The 26,854-nt window shown below is 27.3% G+C and overlaps 1 protein-coding gene across 2 annotated transcripts in view; it reads right to left on the reverse strand.

The window, feature by feature from the left end:
- LOC113551855 (transient receptor potential cation channel subfamily V member 5) overlaps positions 1–16,160 on the reverse strand; it is a 48,837-nt gene extending 32,677 nt beyond the window's left edge. The window contains exons 1-4 of one of the 2 annotated variants that reach the window (XM_026954394.1): positions 15,940–16,030; positions 11,912–12,090; positions 1,146–1,230; positions 906–1,082 (exon numbers count right to left, since the gene is read on the reverse strand). In XM_026954394.1, the coding sequence (XP_026810195.1) occupies positions 906–1,082; positions 1,146–1,230; positions 11,912–12,090; positions 15,940–16,030 (532 nt within the window). Of the gene's footprint in view, positions 1–905; positions 1,231–11,911; positions 12,091–15,939 lie in introns of both variants that reach the window. The other variant, XR_003405146.1, reaches the window with a different exon arrangement.
- Positions 16,161–26,854: the final 10,694 nt, after the last annotated feature.

Below are 26,854 nucleotides of genomic sequence, written 5' to 3' on the forward strand. Positions count from 1 at the left end.
CGGTTTTCGAATGACTTTTATTAAGGATAGGTATTAACGAGTTAAAAAATTAAAATTAAATTAACTATTTATCTAAATTAGTTACTTTTGGGTTCCCGATAATTTAAGTACAAACTTAAATTAATTGTTTTTTAATTAACGCGAAATGAACTAATTACATTTTTATTAATTTTGTTTTAATTTTAATTTTATTTTATTACATTTACATCAATTTTCTTTTCATGTCAAAAATATTTTGAGTCATTTTGCAGGTGTGAATTGTATTTTTATTAATGATGAAAAACTTCGATGATGTACTCTATAAAAATACTGTATAGTGGTTTTACACTTTTGAGTTGAAAAAAAAAAAATAAATTAGGATAGTAATTATATATATATAAAAAAATGTGTATTTAATTTAAATTTTACTAAGTTAACTAAAAATTTGCTTTACCTATAATTTTTAATTTTTTCTTATTAATGCATATTAATTTGTCTGGGCTAAAAACGAACTTATTAACAGAAAAAAATCAAATTCTTTATCGGGTACTTATACTCATACTTTTTTATAAAAATATCTTTGCTTAATTCGTTAAAGGAATAAAATATTTGGAAATCCGGTGCTTGACATCCAATTTAGCAGCAAATATCCTTTTTTGATTACCTCTTTTAAATAAATATTTTTTTTTCCATTGATTACTTTAACCATGATTTATAATAAAGTATGCGTAAAAGTCAGTTATAACTCAATCAAATTATTTGTATTGGTTAAATAGCCAATAGCGTCATTATAGATATAGTTATACAGAACAAACACAACTCAAAAATCAGTATGCCAAAAGTTTTAGATACAATATAGAATATAGAAATAACATTGTAATTATTTGATGATTTTATTCGAGATTAATCGTTCGATCATAACTCACCGTAATACTCATCAATCATGTAAATGTCGTTTACAAGTTTTGGATAGAAATGCAATAGCCTTTTGGCCAAGTCGGCGTGTATAGACGTAGCGTTGAGTAAGCATAGATGTAACGCCGTTTCACCGACGGTACCCCTTTCCTTCAGATCCCAGCACACTTCCCGGTATTGCACTTCTCCTGCGAGCGAAAAGTTTTCAAATAGTATTTGGGGAATGAGTCGCAACGACGCGGTGCACTTACCCAGTTTTTCCAGTTCTTCGATGGTTGGAATGTCTTTTTCGATGTCGTAATCATTGGCGTCTTCCATGTTCTTTAATGGCGGTAGCTGTGTAGTAGCAAACAAATCGCATTAGTAACAGATATTATTATGGAGACTTTATGAGATATCTGACGAATCCCAGTAGAAGGATCCAATTGGCGGTGGAATTAATATTCAACTGGGAAAACAAAGAAAAATCAGATTGACTCGGTTGCCAAATGCGTTTACGTTAAAGATCCGATGGGATTAAATTACGGCTAACTTATTTGAAAAGTTTTGACTGAAACGTTCTATAAATGGAACAAATAGCTGACAAGTAGAAATTCCGACAGATGTGCATTGTCCATTACATCCTAAGATAATATACGATGTACACTGGTTATTATTTAAATTTTAAATTTTTATGATTCTAGAAATAAAACAGAAATATCTAATCGACTAGATATATTTATTAAAAGTATTACGACATTGTTGTCCGTTTTCAATTGAAAAATTGAGAGCTATAATATATTATATTATACAGTATAATTATTATTTAGATCGAGATAATAGTCACTGAGTTTTATTTTAATGTAGTAAACTTTTTTAATATAAAACTATGGTCTTTATTCATAATAAAATATGTTGGTCAGACGTAGTTGATGGTATTAATAATGTAACATCATTTTTACTATCAGCCAGTACAGTGTGGTTCCATTTTGGTATATAAACACGAAAAACGAAAAACTATATTAATAAAAAAGGCGCTCAATTTTACATTGAAATTGTTTTAGGTACACGATCATTGTACTTTTTGCACGTACTATGGCCTAAATTATGTGCTTATTACCTTTAAAACGCAACAGTGTAAAATGTAATAATGTAACTTAAAAGAGGATATTTGGTCAGTCAAGTACGTGGAAATGGCGACTGATGATGAGCCTTTGAACATGAATTTTGTTTGATTTCAACTTATCAAGCTTTATTCGAAATAATATTATAACTACGTTTTATTAATATTCATCGTAACTCACAACCGACAGTCAAAGTGGTGATCAAACTTTCATGAATTTGGTAATATTTTATTATTTTTACATGTTTTAATGTTTAACGTGGTATGGCGCGACCACGTCGCTTCGAATTAGAATAATAATATACATTTGAATTGTGATAGTTGTTTGGAGTCATGGACAGTCGAGACATATATATATATATATTGTTTTTGGTAATATTATATTGCAATGTTATTACTGCACCGTGTAGTTGGCGTGTAATGGTCTATGTACAATATATTTGGTATACCATACATAATAATAATATTACTTGTAATGAAATCGCAAGTCCCTAACGCAATATTATTACTTATTACTGCGAAGTAGTAGACTTAACACGGCAGGCCTTTTCTACTTTACATATGGAAAACAACAGCCGTTAATTTATTATTTATGGCACGCGTTTTAAATTTCAAACGAAATAAATTACGTTTACTTTATTCGTCGACAGTGACGCTTTAATGGCGCAAGTTTTCTCTCTCCCCCTCCGTGCTAATCTTGCATTTTAATTTGTTATTCCACTCGGCCGTGTAAATTAGCATTGGGAAGTCGATTAATTTGTCGAAGGAGATAAAAAAAAAAAAAAATAAAAGACAAAAACAAAAACGAAGAACTACGTTTGCGCGGTCTTTTTTTTTTTTATCGTTTACCCGCCCGTGTTGTCATGTTATTATTGCATATTATGTAACACAATATTATGATATAAACGCGCCCGCACAACACACGCACACACACCGACCGCGTTTCCGAGCGACAGCGACTGGAACTTTCGCTGTGATGTCAAACTGATAATTGAAATAATTATTATTGCGGACCGAAATTTCGTGAACTGCTTTCAACTCAATTAAATTCGTAATTTTCCAATTAAGTAACGGTATTGTGTTTGTCGCGTGTAAAACATTAATTCATCGTAAATAATAATAACGCGCCGCCGCCGCCGCCGCCGCCGCGGCCGTATTCTCGATAAAGCGCATTGCACACGCACACACAAGACCTACACGGCGTTTGTCTACGCCGTACATGTATTATACAGTATTATAACGCGTCACTATGCGGGTACGGAATACACCGCTTAAGCTCGTCGCGGGCGAAAGACGTAGGTTTTCCATTCGCTTTTGCGTTACATTATAATACACACAGTATGGGCGTACACGCACAGTGCATGACGTGCACATATGTTATGATATTGCGGCGAGTCCTTTTCGCGAAACGTCCTCGAACGCGACGCACAATAACAATACGGCGGCGTTGCCTACCCGCAATATCGAATATTGTCATTATCGGTGTTGCGCGACCGCGAATTTATGCGCACGCCGTCGTCGTCCTTTATACCCGCCGCGCCGCCGCCGCGACCGTAATATTTAACATCGTACAACCGAACCGTTTGGGCGTTCCGTACCGATGGCAATATTTGAACGGCGCTGTGTGCTCCCGACGCTTTCCGCGGAACGGTATATATAACAATGTATTGTAATTGTTATCGTTCATTGCCGAGTGACGCGTCACACCGCACGTGGAAACGGCGAGAACCCGTTCGATATTATTCGTGCAAACGCAGTATACAGGGTGTGATTTATCAGACGCGCTCGCCCCCGCGTAGTCGTCACTTGCTCGTACGAATTTATTCGAATTGTGATTTTTGGAAATTCTAAATACACTCAATGACGCCGTTTTTTTTTAAAAAATTCTTGTGATTTTTTTTTTCTCTACTCAAGGTATGTTATTTTGCGTGGACGCTCACTTCTGGTTTTCAAACGACAGCTGCCTTTTCCACTGTAAATTATTTGGTGGACAATTTTTATAAAGAATTCGAAGTATCGAAATCAATATTCGAATGAGTAATCTATGAGCTGTTTTATTTTATTCATTACCAAGGATAATAATATGTTTGAACGATATATCAATAAATTATAAAAATAATACAAATAGTCGGGAGAACGTATTATCGTCGCGTTAATGATCGTAATATTTTAATTATTGTTATTTTACGTACAATCGTTGGGTTTGCAATAACAAACAATTATTTTTACTGTACAAAAAACCAATGCTTACTATCGTCACATAAAATTATTGTTGGTTATCTATTGTAAGTGTAGACGTATCACATATGTATAAGTACTGCATATTATACGATCATAACGAAATGATTAACTGTTTAATTAATACTACGTCTATAATATGTATGTCATACAAAATTACATAAAAGTTTAATCGAATTTTAGGTGAGTGATGCTTTGGGGCATCGTTCCTCTAATTGTTGCGTAACTTTAAGAACACGGTCTTAGGGTTGGTGTTATACGCTAGCTATAAACTGGATAACATAATAATAATAACGTGTAAAATATGTGTTAGAAATTAATTATGCAATATGTACAACTTAATGTTGGCAAAAAATTCTATAATTAGTTTCTGTGGGTTATAGTGTACTATATTTATAGTTAAAAACAATTTAATTAAATATGCATTTATTGGATTTTTCACCATTTGTATGGGTCTTTATAATTTATAAGCAATTAAAAATTTATTTTAAAACTTTTACAAATAAAGTTAAATACAGTTAGATATTAATAATATTATCGTATTAATAAACGCAGATAGTTAAATTGTATATTGTATCCAACATCAATATTACATCATATTATAATAACCGTATGTTAGTTATTATTTACACATTCGACAAATTCATATGTATTGAAATGTATCGTTTTTAAATTGTGAATGCAATCTTTATAAAGATTATAATCGTCTGTTAGTCGTAGAGTTTTTTTGCCTCACATTGCAGTGAGTAAACGATGGCTGATGCGATTATTTTTTTTTCACCACGATTTTCTGCGTTGTGTGCATGTATTAATTTAGGTACAAAAAAAAAATAAAAAAAATAAAAACTCGTTAAAGCCACAAACTAAAACATCAAACGCCCCCCAACGATATCACACATTTTTAAAACTACGGCAGAGATTTTTTAAACCGTTAAAAAGTGAAATCGATCGCCCGGAAACTAGGCGGTGTTCCTAAAATATACGTTATGCCCTATAGCATATTTTTTTGGTGACTGCGCGCGCAAGTGTGAGTGTTGTGGTCGTCGATTATTACGGGTAGGTAAGTATTATGATGTATGAAATAACGTGTACTACTTTTTCCCTAGTTTTAATCACAATTTAATTATTTTTTTTCCTAATTCTTTTACCTATTGAAAGAAATTGTTCAAATATTTAAATCACGCTTAGTGTAGCTATATAATATGTCCTGCTTTGAAAAAAAGATTCGTGGCATTTATTGTATTATTAAAAAAAGATTAGGATAAATAACTATTTATTACAGTATTAAATTCATATAATCATATAAATATACGTGTACATAGCTAGGAGTATTTGATAATAATGATAAAATAATAATTAAAGACATTATCACGGTCAATAAATATTTATAGTATTATATATATTATATAAATAAACCATCACCGACAATAAAGCTTTTGAAAAGTGAAAGTATTTACTTATTGACTCTTTCATACTAAAGATTTCTCATTCGTAAATGTTTACATGATTTATGTTTGACAAGATGTATCAATACATGATATATTTAAAGCAGATTTATTTAGTCCTCAAAAAATATATATAGATAATAATTTGGTGGACAATCAGTTCACTAAACTGCTTAAGATTAATTTTTTTCAATTTTCTTCTTTTTAATAAATAAACATAATTATGAAGTATTATAACGATATTAGTTATTAGTTATTAGTGTTATTACACTTATTTTAAATTATTTTGGTTTATTATGTTCTACTATACAAGGTATAACAGAAAGACCTGATAAATAAAAATGAAAAATTGATACAAGTTAAACATTTTAAAAGAAAATATGAAAATTAAATGAGCAACAAAATATAATTTAAGATTTATTCATAACTAAAAATTCTCAAAAATAATATTTTGAAAAGAGTTATTACGTTTCAAATTAATTTACTTAAAAAAAAAAAAAATTGTAAAGTAAACCACGACTTAAAAAAACTAAGGTTAACAATTTTGAATTTTTCCCAACCAAATATAATTAAATTTTATATTTTTTGTTTTCTATATATATAAAAAAAAGAGATAATAATAAAATATTGATTATAACAAAAGTTATTTCAATAGCCGGGTATTTTTGTTTCACCCTATATCCGTATGGCTGTCATTTTACAAGCAAAAAAATAAAATAAAATAAAAAAATTGAGGACAATGTACATATTAAAAATAAAATTAAAATTAAAATTTACAAACGTTCCCAGGGGCAAAAATTATGCACACGTTGGTTATGCTATACTATATTATATTATAAATTATAATATTATAATTGGGCAGTCACGAGCACTCGGAAGCCTAATGGGACCCTTTACAGCAAATTTATACCTGCGATCAATCTGATGGGCATTTTATCGAATGGATGTTTAGTACTTACGTGTTAGTTCAACACGCATATCTGTTTTGACAATGGCCTTCCATAAGTAATTCAAACACATATAACAGTATCATATTAACCATGTTGTCGGTAATTCATATCCATACTAATATTCGCCATTCACCATTGTAGAAGATTATTTTAATGATGGCATTAATGTTTTATTATAACATTCGTTAATTATAATAATTGTACAGCGTAGATACACGATTAAATCAATATATGTGCATATTTGTTGTGTATATATTTATGGAGAATCGTATAGTCTGGAAACTTTGATAATTTACAAGTCTACCGACTACCAACGTAATTAAACTTAAAAGTTAAAATATATTTGTTTTTCATATTTTGATTAATTTATAGTCTTGGAAAATTGTTGGTTTATTGTATTATTATTTTTTAATGATTTTTAAAACTATAAATATCTTTTGATTCGTTGTTATTGTACAAATGGATACTAGAAAATAACGATCGGAGTAAATCGTCAAACAAAAATCCGCATAATATAGTCTGTAATTATAAATATTTTAATTTATCGTTGTACACATTGAACCATCATATATTATAATCAATTATTTGAAATACGCTTTTGACAAATGATTTATTTTTAGGCTTAGTAAATGATAAGAAATCTATTAAATTATATATTATTTACTACACGTAAGCCCTTAGACCTAAATGTAATTACTAAATTACCTATGAGTGAAAAATGGTACCTATTACCTACCTACAGCTCGTCGAATACGCTTACGTGTATATAATAATGAATAATTGTATTATTGAAACTGTGGTTCTAACGATACGGTCAAAGGAAATACTTTCGAAAATTCGATTTAATTTCTAATTAAAATTACGATAAGTATGAATGTGGAAGTATATAAAGTTTGACACAGGTACATCGTACATGATAAAAGCAGCTACCCAATGGCGACACTTTATAACTTGATTTGTATGGAAATTAAACACATACTTCGTATAAATAATGTAATTATCTAGTTTAAAATAAACAAATATATAATTTTTTTTTGTAGTTAAAGAAACAAGTTAATTTCCAGTTGAAAATATTAATAACACTTTTAAAGCAATATTTCATTATACATTTTAATTTTTTATCGCGTTAGTGTTTTTTTATTAATCTTATATCTAATTCAAAGTTTTTACATGGCATAAAGTATAATCATTAAATATTTATATTTTAGGTGTAGTTTTATTATTACAGTACCTATAGTCACGAAAAACGAAGTAATTGTGGTGATTGATTTACTTACGAATACAACATAATTTGGTGCATATTTTAATATTGTATATTATTAACTCTTAAGTCAAAATAGTATTAAAAAAATATTGTGCATACTATAGTTAAGTCTAATATATATTGTTAATTAATGTTAATTTTTTCATGATTATAGTAAGAACATATGTATATAGGCAGAAAGTATATAATACTATATAAGTTATTATGGTCTAACATGTATGGAGTTTTTTTTAGTTCCTTTAGTAGTTTAGTCAACATTCAAAGTTTTTTAAAAGCAAATGTCATATTACTATTGACAGAATTTGATTGTATTGTATTAAAGTTAATGTTTTTATTTGAAGTGATTTTTAATGTAATTTAATGTAACAATTATTTTTGATATTATTATAAAAATGGTTTCAAATTTACTTTTAATATTTGACTAATGACCTATGATATTAGGTCAGACGGATAATAATGTAAATTGAAATTAATGTTATGATCAATTCTAGTATGTTATTGTTCTAAAATAAATCAGTAGTATATGTAATATGTATTACGATTATTATCTACCATAAATTAACTGTACCGATTGATGTATTTTTATAAGGCGATATTTGATAAAAATTGATATATATATAAATCTAAACTATTGAGTCATTTTGTTTTTAATACTGCTGACACCAAGTGACATAAATAGAACATAAGTGTATGAGATACAACTTACTTAAAAATTTGATTTGTAACGAATATAAAATGTATTAAGAACAAATATAGCGAATAGTCAACTGTAATTATTTAATATAAAGTACAGAAAAATAATTCTACTTATATTAATAATAATTATTTGCGTAACTTTCTATTTTTATAAATCGTCATCAATTCTACCAGTAGAGATTTTATCTTTTTATATTAATTGCAATTATATTTATATAACTATTTACTATAATTTTGTTACAATCTTATGTATATCAATATTGAATATGTATAGTGTGTCTTTTGGCAACCCACAAGGTGGGCAGTCCGCTTAATATAAATATATATATATCTATTTCGATTAAAATTCATAAATTATTTTAGATTCTGAGTGACAGTGTGTTGCTATATAACTAATCGGTCTTACAATTAAATAATTTTTCATTTACATATATATGTAATATGTATTTATTTTATAATATTTTATTTCAGACACGACTTTTTCGAATAAAAGAAGTCACCGTACATTGGAGAATAATATTTATTATGATTATTGTTAGTTCACAATATTTTACAAAATCAATAGGTATTACATATTACTGAATCATAAATTGAAAACGCTTTTGATGAAATATCCTAAAAACCCATCAGTTGTAAATTATCATTAATTTGGATTCATTTTATACATCTATTATAATTTATAAACTACGGCAGAAAATCATTATCATAATTTCATAAAAATAATTCATTGACTCGTTAATTTTTTTATACGATTAAGAAATATTTTTATAAATTTATTTATTTCAATACAACTAAATTAATGTCAGTAACATTTTACGTATTGTTTTTTTACCATGCTTTTATATTTTTTAACTCACTAATATACCTATTATTATTTATTATTCAATTTAAAATTGAGAAATCGTTAATTCTTATCAATCACAAGAGGATTAGATGTCTATATTTATCGAAGAGAACATGTGGAAATAATCGAATCATACCAGTTTTACGAGAGGAGTGTTTTTGTGTTTTCATTATAAATTGTTGTAATATAAGTTAGAATAGTTTGATACTTTTTTTTTAATGAACTAAAATCGAATATTAATCACTCGGTAGTAGTTGTCGAACTATAAATATTTAAAGTTCAGACATGCATAGAACGTAGAGAATTAAATACATTACGTTACGGAGATAATATATATACTTCACACCTTTTGCTTAAACTTTAAACGTTAATTTAGTGAAATAACGGCATTATACAGTTTTCAATTACGATACGTTAAAATATTAAAAAATTTACTATTTTTATAGAAAATTTAGCAAAACTAGTATTATTAAATATTTAAACATTACTTGATATCATAATTATATTCTGTTTCGTAAAAATGAAATATATTTATATATTTTAATACACAAGTATAATCATTCATTTTTTTTTCATAAATCTTGGTATACTTTATAAACTTATAATATAACTTACGCCATGCTGGGAGGAAACGGAAAGCACGGTACGTTCCTAAAAATGTCAGTTGGCAGTCCATTTGAAACCTTACAGTAACGTTTAGCACCCCCTTGATTTTCAAACTCGGTTATACTTTCATCACTTTTGATAAAATATATATCTTTAAAATCTTAGGAAAATTTTGTTTATGATCTTGTATTTAATTGTACACCCAAATTATATACGCATATATATAAATATATGCACGCAATAATTTATCATACTACACCATTTCGTTCGATAAATATTTTACTTTATAATATTTTTTTGTAAAACATTAAATGAAAAAAAATCAGTGCTCTTAAGTCTTTGTTTTTTCCTTAGCTATACACAACCATTTTCGACCGTTAAAAAGTTTAATGCTATATGACCAGTTCAAATAGCATATCAAAGATACGTAACCATTACGAATAAGTAGCAAGTTCGATTTATTTATCTGAAAGCAATATCTTGTTCGCTCCAATAATAAAGTCTTGTTCTTTTATTTTATTTATTAGATCACTTTTTTAGTTTTTGCTTACTACTATTATAACGACTTTACCTTTGACTAAGCGCGTGGTGAAATTTTTATCTCATATGAAAATCAATAGATATTTCCATAAGAGGTTTTATAAAATTCTATTAGATTTATGAAAAAACATTAAATGTGATATTTTATATATATTTGAATATTCGTAGGATATGGATTGTGTTTTAATAAATTATCGTATTCTAAATCATATGCTGATTTTTCTGATTAGGAATAATGATTAAACATTTCAACGTCACCATTTTATTCACCTCTCCAAAAATAAGTAACCTGGTTAGGTTTTCTTTCAAATTTAATTTGTTATTTTTATAAAGCGATGTATGATCGCAAAACGTGTATGAAAACCAGAATACGTCTGTCGGATTACGCGCGTTGGACAAATAATTGCCGCATTAAAATTTCATCTAAAACAGTAATAACTAACGAAAAATAAATATTTGATTATTATTAATAAACTATGTTTTGATAGTAAAACAAAATCATTGAGTAATGCATTTTTTGTTGATAACTTCGGAATTGTGATAAGTCGATGAATACATGTATGGTATATTTATTTACTTCACGCGCGTTGCCATAGTATACCACATATAGGACGCAATCTGCGCCTGCTTGTTTAATTGTATGCACGATGCGTTTATATTTTTATTTTGTGGTATTCAAAATATAATAATCTAATACTAATTTTGGGCGTAAAGATTGTTCTATCGAATAACTTACAATCTCTCTAATAACTCTTTAATAAATTTGTTAGACTGTTACTCATGCAGAATTAAGTTCACGCGGGTGACTTACATGGACATCATACACTAATGTATAATACACTCAAATCCATGTAGATTTACGAAATTTAGTTCTGATGTTATGATAAACTCTATCCAACACGACCTGTGTCTAAACCTTTCAATCTAAATGTCTTCATAAAATCATTAAAGTACCATACTAAATATTTAACCACACGCTCTATAATAATATTTCTATTCCCCTCGTCCAAATAGTGGTTAACGTTCTCTAAAGACGATTTTATTTTCCCATCTACAAAACCATCGCAACCTATTTATAACTGAGCTATTATTATTGTGACTTTTAGCTCCTAACATTCCTGGTGATCCTGAAAGGTGCTTAAAATGTAAGTTGTGCTGTGATGACCTTTTAGCATAATAGACCATCCACTGAAGTACCTCAAATCCATCAAAAGTGGCCTTTTCAATTATCCCAACAGCCATCATACAACAATCACACTTATTGTAAATATTATTTTTATAGATTGTGTAGTAAAAAAATAAAAAATTTTAATTTTGAATTTGTTCACTAACCCATCTCGCTCGGGAACGATCACGATTTCTCAGTAATACGAGTTTGGCGATCGGTATCATTCTACCTTCACCCTTGTTGTACAGCATGGGCTCCACTTGGGTTTTGATCGCATTGTCCAGCTCCGTAAAATTTTTCGTCTGCACAGCTTTCTTCATCAAATCTACAAGAAGACCACAACCTAAAAGGACGAAAAAATTAACCGTTTTTATATCGTTATAAAAATAATATCATACTTGGCGTGACCAATTGAAGGTCGTACGAAATTCATATTGATTTTCAAATCGGAACATGGCAAGAAAAAATTTCAAATTGAATAACGTGTGGACGGAATTTTATATAGGTAGAGTATACATTTTTTTTTCGTGTTCGATATGAGTATATATATAAAAAAAAATAACTAAATATTATACTTGGAAGTTTTATTGAGCTAGACAATGCGTTATTAAATGAATAAAATTCCGGAATACAATACCGTCTGTATAATTATATATTATTGTGATAAATAAATGTCGATGACACGAAACGGGTGTACCTGCGAGTATCATATCATTATTATTTGATGCGGATCGAGTTTATTTATCGAAGACTGCGATTAGTTTGAGTATAAAATGTATATTATATATTTATATATACACTAAGACGATGGTGAAAATAAAAGGGATATTTAATGCTTTGCTCAAGCAGGCATAAATTTAAGCCGCAATAAATGGTACGCATGTAATATAATGGAAAAAGGATAACTAGATTAACATTTATTCTGTGTATACTTTTCTTTTTAATTCTAATCCAAATTTAATTCGTTACACACACATATATATATATAATAAATTATAATACGTATAATACCTTTACTCTATATTATATATATATATTATATAATGTAAAATATATACTCTTCTGTGTAACCATCTCGTAACGAAATCGATATAAAGGACATTTAATTTTGTAATAAGTAATTTGTAATTATTACACTGCAACAAAAACCGTCCCGGGCACCATTCTGCGGGAATATAATAATTTTCATAATTTTCATAAGCAAGGGTATCGCAGTACCCGGGACGTTTCACCCCAACAATATATCCGGTACTGGTAAGCGGCATACGGGATATATCGTTTTAACTACATCTATAAAATGTCTATACTTATGACTATAACTGTTCACCCTTGATTTCGTTTTGGTTGAAAATTCCCATCCGGACGACCTATTATAATGATTCCGGGAAGTAAAGGTCGTGGCGCTGTAATGTTGCATACTGTATTAATATTTAATAATTAATAAAGGACGCTGTATCGCCATTATTGGTTCTTTGGCCGAGAGGCGAGAGGATGATTCTTGATATTGCGTGTACTTTTGAGTGCTTTTACACTTTGATCAATACATTTAAAATCTATATACATGTATACAAATCAATTGCTGCGTGCATGAAAAATCATCACTTGAGAACGGTATAACATATTGATAATAGTTGGTAAAATGTATTTCAAGTTGCAACATAATTTTTACATTGTCAATTTCACCTGTATAATTCTTTGACTTGATATACATTTATTTTATTTGTTTAGAGTTTAGACCGTCACTGCTTAATATAATTTATATTTATAAACACATTGAAATATCGTTTATAAATAATTCAAATTATTATACTGATAATATATATATATATATCCATTTTATTATTTTTGGAATTGTCTCTTCTTACAAGAAAATAAACAGTTATTTATTAACATCTGTAATTTTTAAGACAACAATCAGATGCAATATCCGGTTATATTAAAGATTTTTTATAATCAGTTATATTTATATAAATATTCATAAGTATTCGAGGAGTTTTTGAAAACAAAACATTATTATTTTTTAAATGTATAATATTTATCTTACTTTAATATTTTATTGTTTATTTTATAATAAACGTCTTAAGTGTTATTATTTATTTACAATAATAATTGTTTTGTTACTTATTATTTTTTGTACACGCCTAAGTTATAATACATTATTTTGATGTTATTTTAACTAGTAACTATTTTATATGAAATACTGTAAATAAATATTTATGTTTCATATTATATCTGGAATGTATATAGTTTAAGCAATAATCATCACATAGATACTATTACTAACGATAGTCGTTTAAGAATTATACATTTATTTTTAATTATAGCACTTAAAAATATTGCTTTTTATTTAAAGACCAATTCAATAGTTTCGATTTAATGTCATGGGTGGTCAAGATAAACCTATAAAATAAGAAGATAGTTAGACTTGGTTTTTTTTTAACTTAATACTGATTTTTTATCGACTTGTCTTCGTCTTACATAATAAAATAATAAAATAATATTCTATAGAAATTTAATTTGAAAACTTCGATTTTAACAAATATTTATCACATCAAATTAATGTAGTTTAAAATATTTAAAATAATTAATTTGGAAAAGTGTTTTATTATTATAAAATTTTAAATTTGTTAAATTGTTTTAATCAATTTAAAATAAACACTTTATGTATAGTTAGTGATTTGTTAAAAAAACAAAAACAATTTCCTCTAAAAACTTTATAACATGAACATTGTACTTACCATAACACATAATTGGGTATAAATCATAATAATTAATTCCTTTTAAGTTATACTCTGCATGCATTTTACAGTGACTAATGAGTTAAGCGATATGAATTAAATTTGTAAGTTTGTTAATAATCTTTATTTATTTTAAAAGCAATTTTGTTGAAACGTCGTAGTAGTTGAAAATAAGTGATTAAAGTGGCAAGATATTTTATGAACCAACATCATTTTGGATTATCGCAAGAAAAGTTTAGAAACCTTTTTACATAAAACGTAATTCTATAATATAACATCATAGAACCGAGCGAATTATATGATATTAAAACGCTATATATATAGGACCTTATGTTTTATATAGATGAATACTGAACCGAAACAACTTCTATAAAACGTTATATTGTGGTATTAGCTGTTACCTAAATACTAATATTGTATTGTAAATATTATAATATGATGCTATTGTAATATTTTGCAAGAAATTTTTTTTGAAATATTGGTTTCGAGTTGTTAGTTTTTTATATATCTATTGTGTGTGAACACAAATATATTAAATCAAACTATTAATAATTCAATAAAAATATAAAATTATTATAAATAACTATGCTTAGCTAACAAATACTTTGAGAGTTTTAGGAACTTTGATCAGTGACCTTGGAATATTATTGAAATGTTCCAATGTCACTGATCGATTTACTAGAGTCTTAAACGTTAATATTACAATTTACAATAGATATAGTAACAATAATATATCTATAAATGAAGATATAATAATATTATTAAATATTATATTTTACTATTTTGAATTGCTCATCTTATTTTATATGTTGAAATAATAACTACTTAAACAACAAAAATATGAAAACTATGTTGGAAATGTAAAGTTAAAAATCACTTTTAAAAACAAAAGATTTTTAAACAGTATTATTACCTAAAATTGTTGCACTATCAGCAACGATTAAAAAAAAAATGATTTTGCTTAGCGAAACTTAAAATATGGTTTGACATTAAAAGTATTTGAATTATGCTTTACGCGCGATGTATGCTCTAATAAGTATTTAAAATTGAAGGTTATGTAGTTATAATATCATTTACTCTTTTGTGTTTGCGATTTATCTACCATTAAGATATTTTACTAGAATAACAAAACGAAATGTTAATATTATACTTTTAAAATTGTTATTGGCTCATTATAAATTACTGATATGACGTGATACAAAATATTTAAAACACCAATTTTTTGATTAATCACTGCCAGAGATTTTTATAAATATTTTTATTCGAATGCTATTAAATCGTCTACGTATACCATATTTGTTATGCACTCGTTTCATTTAAGTGACAAAATATATAAAATATTACGTGCGTGTATTTTAAATTGGATAGTATTTATTAGGCCACAGATATTATAATACTGTGGAGTATCTATTAAAGCTGTGCGTCCAACACACGACAATATGCGATATACGAACCTTTGAGGTCGACCAGGTTGTATATCTGCAACGACGAGGTGTCAACCTGCTTCTTGACGCCACTGGCCACGTTGCTCTCGGTGTTGCCCATGTTTCGTGGTGGTTTTCACGAGAACGTTGACGAAGACGACTTTACGGACACCTGACCGGCACGGCGGATATTATACGCGCACTTTTGTCCTCGTCGGCGTCTTCGTCGTCGTCTTGGCTGTTTTCGTCGCGAGATCCGGTCGGCCCGACATGCATGACGTTAATCCGATTTCGCAGCGCGCGAAGCTCGGGCAGCCATAACCCCCTCGGCCTCTTTATCGTGTACCTGACCTGCTGCCACCACTACATCGCCCAAAACACACCACCACCCCCCCGAGTCGGGGGTCGGTAGGGAAACGGATAAACGTTTGCCGCGGTGCCAGGTGCCGACCGGCACGCTAACCTGCATCCGTTGACGTCGCGCGCATGCATAATATATACAGAGAGTACATAATGTTATCGTTGTAGTTTCGTCGGAATTCGATGAAACGGCAGGTATGTCGCCACTGTACGAGTTTATTGTACATCCTCGTAGAGAGTGAGCACCACAGACATGACAGACGTTATGTACGAAATGTACCCGACAAATTTCTCGGTAACTTGTTGGACGTTGTTAGATTACTTTCAGACTTTGTCCGACTTTATTCGCTTCGCTCAGTTGAAATATCGTCGCTTTTGTCCGACAACACTCTGACGGCGCAATTTTACATTAGCGAAATTTTTCCTAGTCAAATATATTGTTATGCTCGTTTTTAAGACGCTGTTAGATCACTTTGAGATTTTGTCATATTTTATTTTCACCGGTAGAGCTTTTTAAAGTTTGTGATGTCAACGTCTCGACTTGATCAGCTTTATTCCTGTCTACCGAACGTATCTATCGTTTCATTATAAGCAGAATTTTATTTTACTAAGGACGGGATTTTTTTTTTTGACCATTTGCACCGTTTTTCAAATGTGCAACAACGTTGTGCCAATAGAAACATATAGATATACTTTTTTTTCTGTTCAAAAGTTGACCACGGCCATTAATAATGAGTTTTGGAAATGCATCATATCTTTCTGGAAATGTCGATTACTTAATCTATTGTATTATATTTTATATACGTATGCATTGTGCATTTTACAATATTGCATGCACTTCCGACGCGGTGAATGTGCATTCTTGACGCTTGGTATAATATTAAAATAATAACTACAAACAAATGTACACACAATAAATTAAATATGTAGTCAAACAGATTTAAAAAAAAATTTTTCTTCTAATGACTAAACATGAATTAAAATACAATAATAATAATGTGCAATACGATAATACTTTCATTGAATATAATTCAACAAGTTTTTAAAATACAAAAAATTGGATTTCATGCGTAGTAGTGAAAAACATTCACAATCATTAATTAATTAAATTCTGATATAAATATCTTAAAATCATTATTCATAATATATATATATATATTATAATCAACATAATATGAATAATAAACATGGTAATTATTGGTGATTTTTACATTTCAATCTTTAATCGACACGATTTATGATTAGAAATTATTTTAATAAAGTAGTTTAAAATAATTATGTATTTATAAGGACATGAAAAGCTATCAAGATACTTTGAATTTCATATTAATGTGCCTTAACTTTTTACAAATTTTGTGTTACGATTAATAGGAAATATGCCATGCAATATTAATATTGCTGTATTGTAGTATATTTTCCAAAGAGTAAGTATTACAGTTATAAAATAAATGATTTTAAAATATATTTTAATCTTTTTTTTAAATCCGTCGATGATTTATAAAATTTGAAAAATCAATACATAATTATTAGCTTTGACCTGAAACATATACGTTTTACATTTAGGTATTTAACATGTTGTAATAGTGTGTTACGATCTTATATAATGAATAGAAGATGATTTGTATGTCCAATCTAAATTTAACGCAGTTGTGTTTTAATGACGAAAACTCTTTTTCGTTATCTGAGTACAAAATACTCGTCTAGAAAATGATTTTTTTCTACCACAGTCGTCGGCGTTGAAACAAAAGTTTTCTGATAATTCGTTTACTTAAAAAATAAATAACAATTATCTTATTTTTCTCTTTTCAATATTTTTTAATAATTACAAGCTTAGGTTAGGTTAATAAAATCTCATAGAATTGTATAATTTAAACACACATGATTATTAATTTATATAATACAAAAAAATTGATTGTAAAATATTGAGAATAAATGAAATTGCCCTATATTGCTACTTAAAGTTTTCAAAACTATTATATTTCATTACTTTGTAGACCTTTCAAAGTTTGAAATTTAAACAATAGGTACTACACAAAAACTGATTTGAGGCTCAGGAAAAAAAATTATCCATAGAAAATGTGTATGGCTGTGTTGTGTTAAAAAAAAAAAAACAAATTAAGGTTTTTATTCTATTTAAAAAATATATCCTTAACTCATATAAATATAAAATTTACCCAAAATGTTGTCTATTTTATTAGGTTCAAATTTTAAAACACGACAAATTATTTATCATACATCATAAAATAATCAATCAGACGTTGCATGTTATTATAATATAACACGTTTCTAATTTATTTTTTGTTGTTAATCTCATAGTTTAATAATATATTATTATAATAGATATGTATATATAATTTATGGATTTATTTATATAAACCAATATGAAGCTCAATACAGTTTAGATAAATTTACAAAAAGGACTTAATTATACAGACTGGTTAAAAATGAACATAATATAATATTGTCTAATTTTTAAGTATACATATTAATAATAGATTTATCATTAGCAATTAATTAATATACAATATCCATTGAATTTACAACTTACGAAAACATATTAGTAAACTTGGCTTATTAAATGCAAATCTCACGTATAAAAATAAAACAAATCAAGATTTTTCATTTCATTACACTCAGGGGCAATACGATCCAAAGGATTAGTCCTAAGATTATAAGAAGTATGATGGAATGGAATTGAAAACGTAGGTGTGTTACACACTATAATAATACATTATGATGAATTAATAATTATATCAGACAATAATCTCTTTATTTCTTTTATACATTTTTAATTTAAAAAAAATAAATATAATTGTTAAATAGACAAACATTTAACAAAATGTTTTTAATTTCATCTCGAAAACTATTCTCAATAATAAAATGTTGTGCATTAATATTCGTATTAGTCGATGACGGTTTTTGTTTATTTCTAAACAAATAACAATACCTAAAATTGCTTATCGGCGTTAAGCCCTATCAGATTGATGTCATCATTATTCATTGTCGGAAATTTGTTTTTTATATTCTTGTGGAATCAAAAAAAGAAAAAGTGCTGATACTGGGGTTTAGTGGGGCGGGTATATCTTTATAAATCGTAGTATTCAAAAACCGATTGTGGGCGGTGCACGGTTTATCCAAAAATGGTCAATATTTATCAAAAAATGGATGCTTGCTTAAATTTGTTCACCTATATACACTACCGAGCAATTTGAATAATGACCTATCTAAAGTTCATTATAATATGTTAAGTTCACTTCCCCGCTTTACTCGGAATCCAAAACTATTTATTTCTGAACAGAAATGTGTACATAAAGTCTGCTCACATCGTTCCTTAAATCCCTATAGTTCAATTAGTGCATATATATTCACAGCTTATGAAATAAATTAAGGACCACCCGTCATCTTGGCACTTATCCACGCGCTGTATGGTTGCCGAACTGCTGGTTATCCTTATGTTTTACGGCGAATAAATACGTAAATGTTTTCGCGTAACAGTCATGGCCAATTAGAATTAATGTAAATAAATAGTTCCCTAGAAATAACAAAACCGTTGAGCAATTGAAGGAGACACTGGCATCTAACAATAAATCGTTATACCAAATTACGGTCGGGTGTGTATTAAAAAATATCATTAAAAATTACTAAAAAAACACTACATTAATGTGACACGTAGTGCTCGTCGCCTTATTATTATACCAGTCACGTGCAAATAAAAAACATGCAAATCCATATATTATAAAAGATGTTTACAATAAAATCACTTCCATTATTTACCCAATTGTCAATCAACTTAATGTGAAGCTTATTTGGACAATTAATCGTAAATGACTAAAAAAAGTAACAAGAATTAAATAGTCGTATTATTATAGTTCGGTACATCTATTACGATAGATAAATACCAAATGTGGAAATGCGAAAGGTTTGAGTTAAATAATAAAAAGCACTAAGTTGCATTAAATATCTACAATATTTTATCCAGTATACATAATAGTATATTAAAATACAATTTTAATTTAAATTTTAATAAATTTCACTTTGTTAATGATCTCATAACAATAGACGCAGCTAGGAATGATGTTTTACTATTTCAGCACACTTTAGGGAAGGATGTGAAGTCTTGTATTATATTTCATCCATTATTTTACAGAGTAAAAACAACAAATCACAATTTAAGCATTTTTTTAATCGTCTAATTATTATGAATTGCAGTATGTCTTTCTGTTTGACTTTATAATATTTTTTAATTGTTGTTTTTGGATTTCGGATAAAACATTTTCTTTTTTAACTAATATAATATATTATTATACTGCATGTTCAATTTTAAAGGTAGCAAGAAATATTTTGAATGCATGACTTTGAGATTTTTTACTACGTACAGAACATATAAATATAGCTGTTTTTGATAAATTTATTTTTTCTAAGCAACTTTGATCTTCACAGTTTTTTGAAATCTTAAAAATTGACATTTTTAAGATAGTTGAAATTTTTAAATTAGGTAATTTATAATTATCACATTTTTCGACGCTTTATCTTAATTATGCATTTATAGGTATAACTAGGTTAGGTTAGATATACATTATTATTTATCGATGCTATTTTTCTATAAATTCGATGTAATAATAAATCCACTTTTTTAATCAAAATAAATTATTATAATAATACCTAAAATTTACGAATTATTTAATTTTAACTTTCGACTGTCCAAAAAATGTCAATTTAGAAGATATCAAAAAACAGTAAAGATCAAAGTTCTCAAAAAAAAAAAAATAAAGCAACCCAAATCCAGTATCAAAAATAGTGATTCCTATTTAAGAAATTTGTATTTAACTATAAAAATAGTTAAAAATTAGAATTTATCAAAAGCAGATATATTTATATGTCCTGTACACAGTAAAAAAAACTCCGAATCAAATTCAAAGTCATGCATTCGAAATATTTCTTATTACCTTTAAAATTGAATACACGGTATATAATATAGTATTATGTGTTCGTATTTTGAACTATTTATATTTTATACAGAAGTGTTATTAAAAACAAATTGAATTGTTGAAAATACAAAAAATATTTACGACGGTGCATTTACAAATTATTTATAAATGTCTTAAACTTAACTTGAACTTGGAGCCTTTCAATAGCGGAAAGTTTTGAAGGAAATTGTCCTTACTTATTTCAGTGAGAAATATTTGTACGTATAAAAGGAACCAGTGTTCCGCGAGTGAAAGGTTATTTATTTAGTAGCGAAATGGTACCTAACATGATAAATGATAACAAAACTTTGTCACTAGAACACGTTGAACATTTAGTATTTTTATCAAAAAATTATAAGTTTTTAATCAAAATGAAACAACTTTTTCTAAGTTTATTATTTATTTATTCTTTATAATTTATAAACCTGAAACAGAAACTTTTAAATTATTTGTTATTTCATTCGATTAAGAAAAAAACATTCTGTGTACAATAATAGATTTTATAAATACAACAAATAAAGCGTACCTACTTACATAATATTTGTTTTACATGAATAAATAGAAATAAAATAAAAAAATATATTATACTGTGATTTTTTTCTATGCATAAATTATTATTTATTTTATTATTAAGACTCCAAGTTACTTAACTCATCAGATGTAATAGAACCTATATATTTTATTGGAATATTTCTTTTTAGTTATTATTATACATAATGAACATAATTATTTTATATTATATTTATTATACATGATTAAAAAGTTATGATTTTTAGAGATTAAAAATTAAAATTGCTCGATGAACAAGTTCTTTCTATATCGATAATTGTAATAAAGTAATTTAAAATGTATTTAAATTTGTTATTTGGTTTGTCGATAGTATACTTTATCATCGCTACCAGATGACATACAAAAGTAATATTCGTGTAAAGTTATTCAATTTCAACCGTTTTAAAACAAAAATTTATAATAATACAGAGTGTATCAAAAGTCTTCATCCGATTACAAATGTATATAGCTCGGCAAACGTTAGCCACTAGTAAACGACCCATATACTAATGAAAAGATTAGATAACCAAGTTTATTTTAAGTTATCTTTCGATTAGTATATGGGTAATTTACCTGCGGCTAACGATTGCCGAGCTATATAAATTTGTAATCGTATGAAGACTTTTGAAACACCTTGTATATTAATATCGATAATTATAAGATACTATTCACTTTTTTTCTGAATTGTGAAGACACCTCACATAGTTAAACACAATATATTATACTCGTACAAATGTACAATTAATTTTAATTACTCGTGATATATTAAATTCAATTTGTAAGTGGACGATATTAGTATTTAAACATAGTAATTTAAAATAGTAGGTATCTAATTTATAATATGTGTTTTTAATGTATATGAATACTTTTTTTTACAAAATGTTTACTTTAATTACTTGTAATTGAATTTTAAAAATAATTCATTTAAATTATACACTTGATATAAGCTATAAACATACCATACTGTGTTGTTTTCTAGGTTAGTTAAAACCAAAATATTATTTAAACAATGGCAATCGTAACGGCGATGTAATAAATTTCTAGAGTCCATTAGTTGAAAATATATTTTTAAAGTGAATGGTTCATTGGTTCATTTAAACTAACTAGTCATAAAATGATTTTACTCGTTTTTGAACTCTACTAAAATACAGTAGAATACAATGCACGGTGATCGTCGAATATTATTGTAGAAGTACCAAGAGACATCTCTGTAAGGAAATTCTATATACTTGAAATTATCACGCATGTAAATTAATGTATTGTCTATTAATAATTTATTATTATGTATAATTATGGATCAAACCCGAGAATGATCTTTTATTTTTGTACCAAACGAATCAAAACCCGTTCTAAAATATATATTATAATTAGTATTTATTATAATTATTGCTACAATTATGTTTATATATTATATTTATACAACTATTAAAATTTATTATAAATTCAGACTATTATATCATATTTTATACCTCAGTTTAAAATTTTTTCAATAGAATGTTTGTGTTAACTCTTTTTTAAAAAAAGTTACTTAATATTTATACTCGCAATGTATTTATTTCATGATGATACTATGTAAGTATAACAAACTATATATAATAATATAACTGAATTAAATTAATCCAAAATTGTTTAAACGTAATTTATTATGATTAAATAATCATTTTATAAGACTTTGGCCTAAATAATATTATAATTCAATGGTAAACTTTATACACATTTAGCAAGGTTATATAAAATTATACATATTTTCCCATGGGAGATGGTACGTTATAAATATTGGTTAGTGTTAATCGACAATCGTCTTCTGTTTTATGAACTTTTAACATTACAAATTGTTTAGTTTCGACACAATATTCGAGATTATAACGTAACATAAATTTCTATACATATTACACATGATATTATATTTATATTTTATTATTTAAGTGTAGGTAATACTTTAAATTAAATATTATTAAACTTGTGTGAAGCATTATAAAGACCTAATTTATTTTAGTGAAAAAATTATCTTATAGTCACATTATTCAATTCATCCATTATTATTTTTATCAATGAATAATAAGTAGGGCTCGTGACTTCTATAAAAGTTTGCATGTTTTTGAATAATCATTAAAATCATAGCTAAGTAATATAGACATTTGTTTCATAGCAATACTTTTAGAGTATGAAGTCCCTAGCCTTAATAATAAAATACTACTTTTTTTTTTTTTAATTTATAAGAATAACTGTGGAACTGGATTTTTGATGAATGAAAAAATTAATAAAATTATTTGTTTAATCGTATGAAATAAATAAAAGGTAATTAATGGTTAAATTCATAATTTTTCATATCAATATCCCAAGTCATATATTATGGGGGTTAAAAACACTTAAGTTTTAAAATAGTTTAGTCGTTTTTTATAGCAAATATTGAATAATATTGCTTAGTAAATTATACGAAATAGAGACTGACATATGCCATGTTCTATAAACTATACATTTTTCATCTAGTACTAATATATAATAACAATATTACATGTTTTATTATAAAATATGTATGTCATATACCATTATAATATGCTAAATATCATAAATAGTTATTAAGGCAAGGCTATTAAATGTACACATGTTTTGTGGTAACGATTTACACAATTTCTAGTTTCAAAAGTTCTAAAGTTTTAGAAATCAGAGTTCAATCCGACTGGTAAAGAGGAGACGGATATCTTTTAAATAGAAAAAAAAATATTCTTAAAATCCGTCTTATTTCACGAGGCGTGAGGGTTTTTCCTGGGAAGTCGAATTTTTGCGATAAAAGTTCACGGATCTCTATACCCCATAAATTTATTTTGGTTTTTGTTATTTATGATTTATTACAAAAATTGACCTGAATATTATTATAAATGTTCACAAATTCATAGCATTCGATTTCGTCCAATAACCATGTATTTTAATTAATGTATATCATTATTATGCAATATAAATCATCGAATATTTGAGTTGTTTGCAGTAGTTAATCTCGATTGTGCAAACTTTGTTTAAACTACGTATAACGTCGTATTTCAACATGGCGCGTGGGTGTGAGACGGAGCTTTCACGTGCTCGCATCCCCGAAGTTGTAGTAAAAGCATATTGTGTATGCGTTTTGTTACATATTGTACATACATCTTGATAAATAACATCATTCCAGATTGTTACTGTCCCAACTTTCAACGCAATTATACGTATGAATACGCCCCATGCAAATCGAGCAAACAGTAATAATAATATATAACCTATATGGGTGCCGTTAGAAAAATAAACACGTATAGTTGGGGAATACGCAATTCAATGTTATTATTGACATATGTCAACTTTAATACATCTAACCAAAAACACGATTAACCACTATAATAGATCGAGATATATATGATATACGCGTACAAGTGCGTTTGCAGCAAGATTAAAATATCTTATCGACTTAATATAATACGAGCGAACATCGACATTTTTTTATTTTATAACATATCAAAAGCCCTCCAATGTGATTACAAAATTAAAATTTTGTCTCGTCCCACTAAGTTTATTCGTTTGAGGTATTTTAGATTGATCGTTTACAATAATTTTGAGTTTTAGAGTCTGTAAAATATGTATAATAATGTATGGAGTGTACAGACTGCAGTAGTGATGAGTGAACAAATATATCAACTAACTTACAAAATAGTTGAGGAAATAAATAACGTTAAATATTTATTGTTAATTCTCGCTGACGCGATTACCATGTAATAGGTGCTTATAGAACTTTAAGTACTTACAAGAAATAAACCGTTTTATAGAAACCTTTATAAACGCAAGTTATTTTTGAGTTAAAACTGCTTTACGAAAGTCTTCTTCGCCGTGGGACAGGGGTTTCTTTCGAGGTTTTTCCTTTTTTTTCTATATTGAACTCAATGATTTAATAACGGTTGACGCCACAACTTTTTGGTCAGTCTTTTTTTCCAGAGTCGAATGAAATTAAACCACAACAATAAATCGCAGTTCTGATTAATACAATATTAGACGATTTTGCGACAGTCTTGTCACAGGCGTTGCAGCATTGTCGTCTACCGCTTCGCGTTTGTCAAATCTCTCGGTGTTGATAGTTTTTCAAGAATCACATCTGAGTGCGTATATATATATGTATATTTATTCGTCTGTATAATATTATTCAAATTATCTATCAGATTGTTTGTTCAAGTCGTTCACCAGTGTTGTGCATAATTGTTTCACAGGCGTTTCAAAATCATTGTAGGTGAGCTGCAAATCACAAGATGCAATAAAATATTTTAGTTTATTATAGAATACATAATATTATGTTAACTAAATTATTGTGCAAAACGAATATTCGTATTGTTTTAATTAAAATTTGTAATGACTTTGGTAACTGCTGTAGCCAAAGAAAAACGTAGTAGGTAGTGATCGTTAAAATAATATGTTAGTAATATATATCGTTTATTCGCATTCATAGTATATTAGTATAGAGTATAGCTACATAGAATTTAAGGAAAAATATTTTTAGAAAAACGGTAAGTCTCAATTATTAGTGTTATAATCAAGTGTTCAAATAATGTATTTGAAAAAAATGTAAAAAAATACATTCAAAACAATAAAATTATATTTTTATTTTAATAAATGATAATTATCTTAAATAATTTATTGATTTATTTTATCAAGTACAATTATATCATATTTATTATGTACCTATTGTATCTACGTGCATATGTGAAGTACATTTAAATGATTCATATTTAATTTATATTATAAATTAATTGAAGTTTGAAATTTCAAAAAATTAACATAAACCACCGAAAAAATTGCATCGTATTAAATTTCAAACTTTATGAATAATTATAATAATGATGATTTAATACAACTTAAGCAAATGGCTAATTATTAAATGGCCAATTCCTTTGATTTTTGAGCAGATAAAAATATAAAATGTGTGGTAAATTATATTGAATCACTTTTTCAGAGAATTAAATAATATTGAACTAGACGTTTCCAAACACTAGTTCTTAATATATTGGTCATTAGCCACATTGTTATATGGGTACATATCGTTTATGTTTTGAGTT

This window comes from Rhopalosiphum maidis, chromosome 2 (genome assembly GCF_003676215.2).
Source record: "Rhopalosiphum maidis isolate BTI-1 chromosome 2, ASM367621v3, whole genome shotgun sequence".
Taxonomy (NCBI): Eukaryota; Metazoa; Arthropoda; class Insecta; order Hemiptera; family Aphididae; genus Rhopalosiphum; species Rhopalosiphum maidis.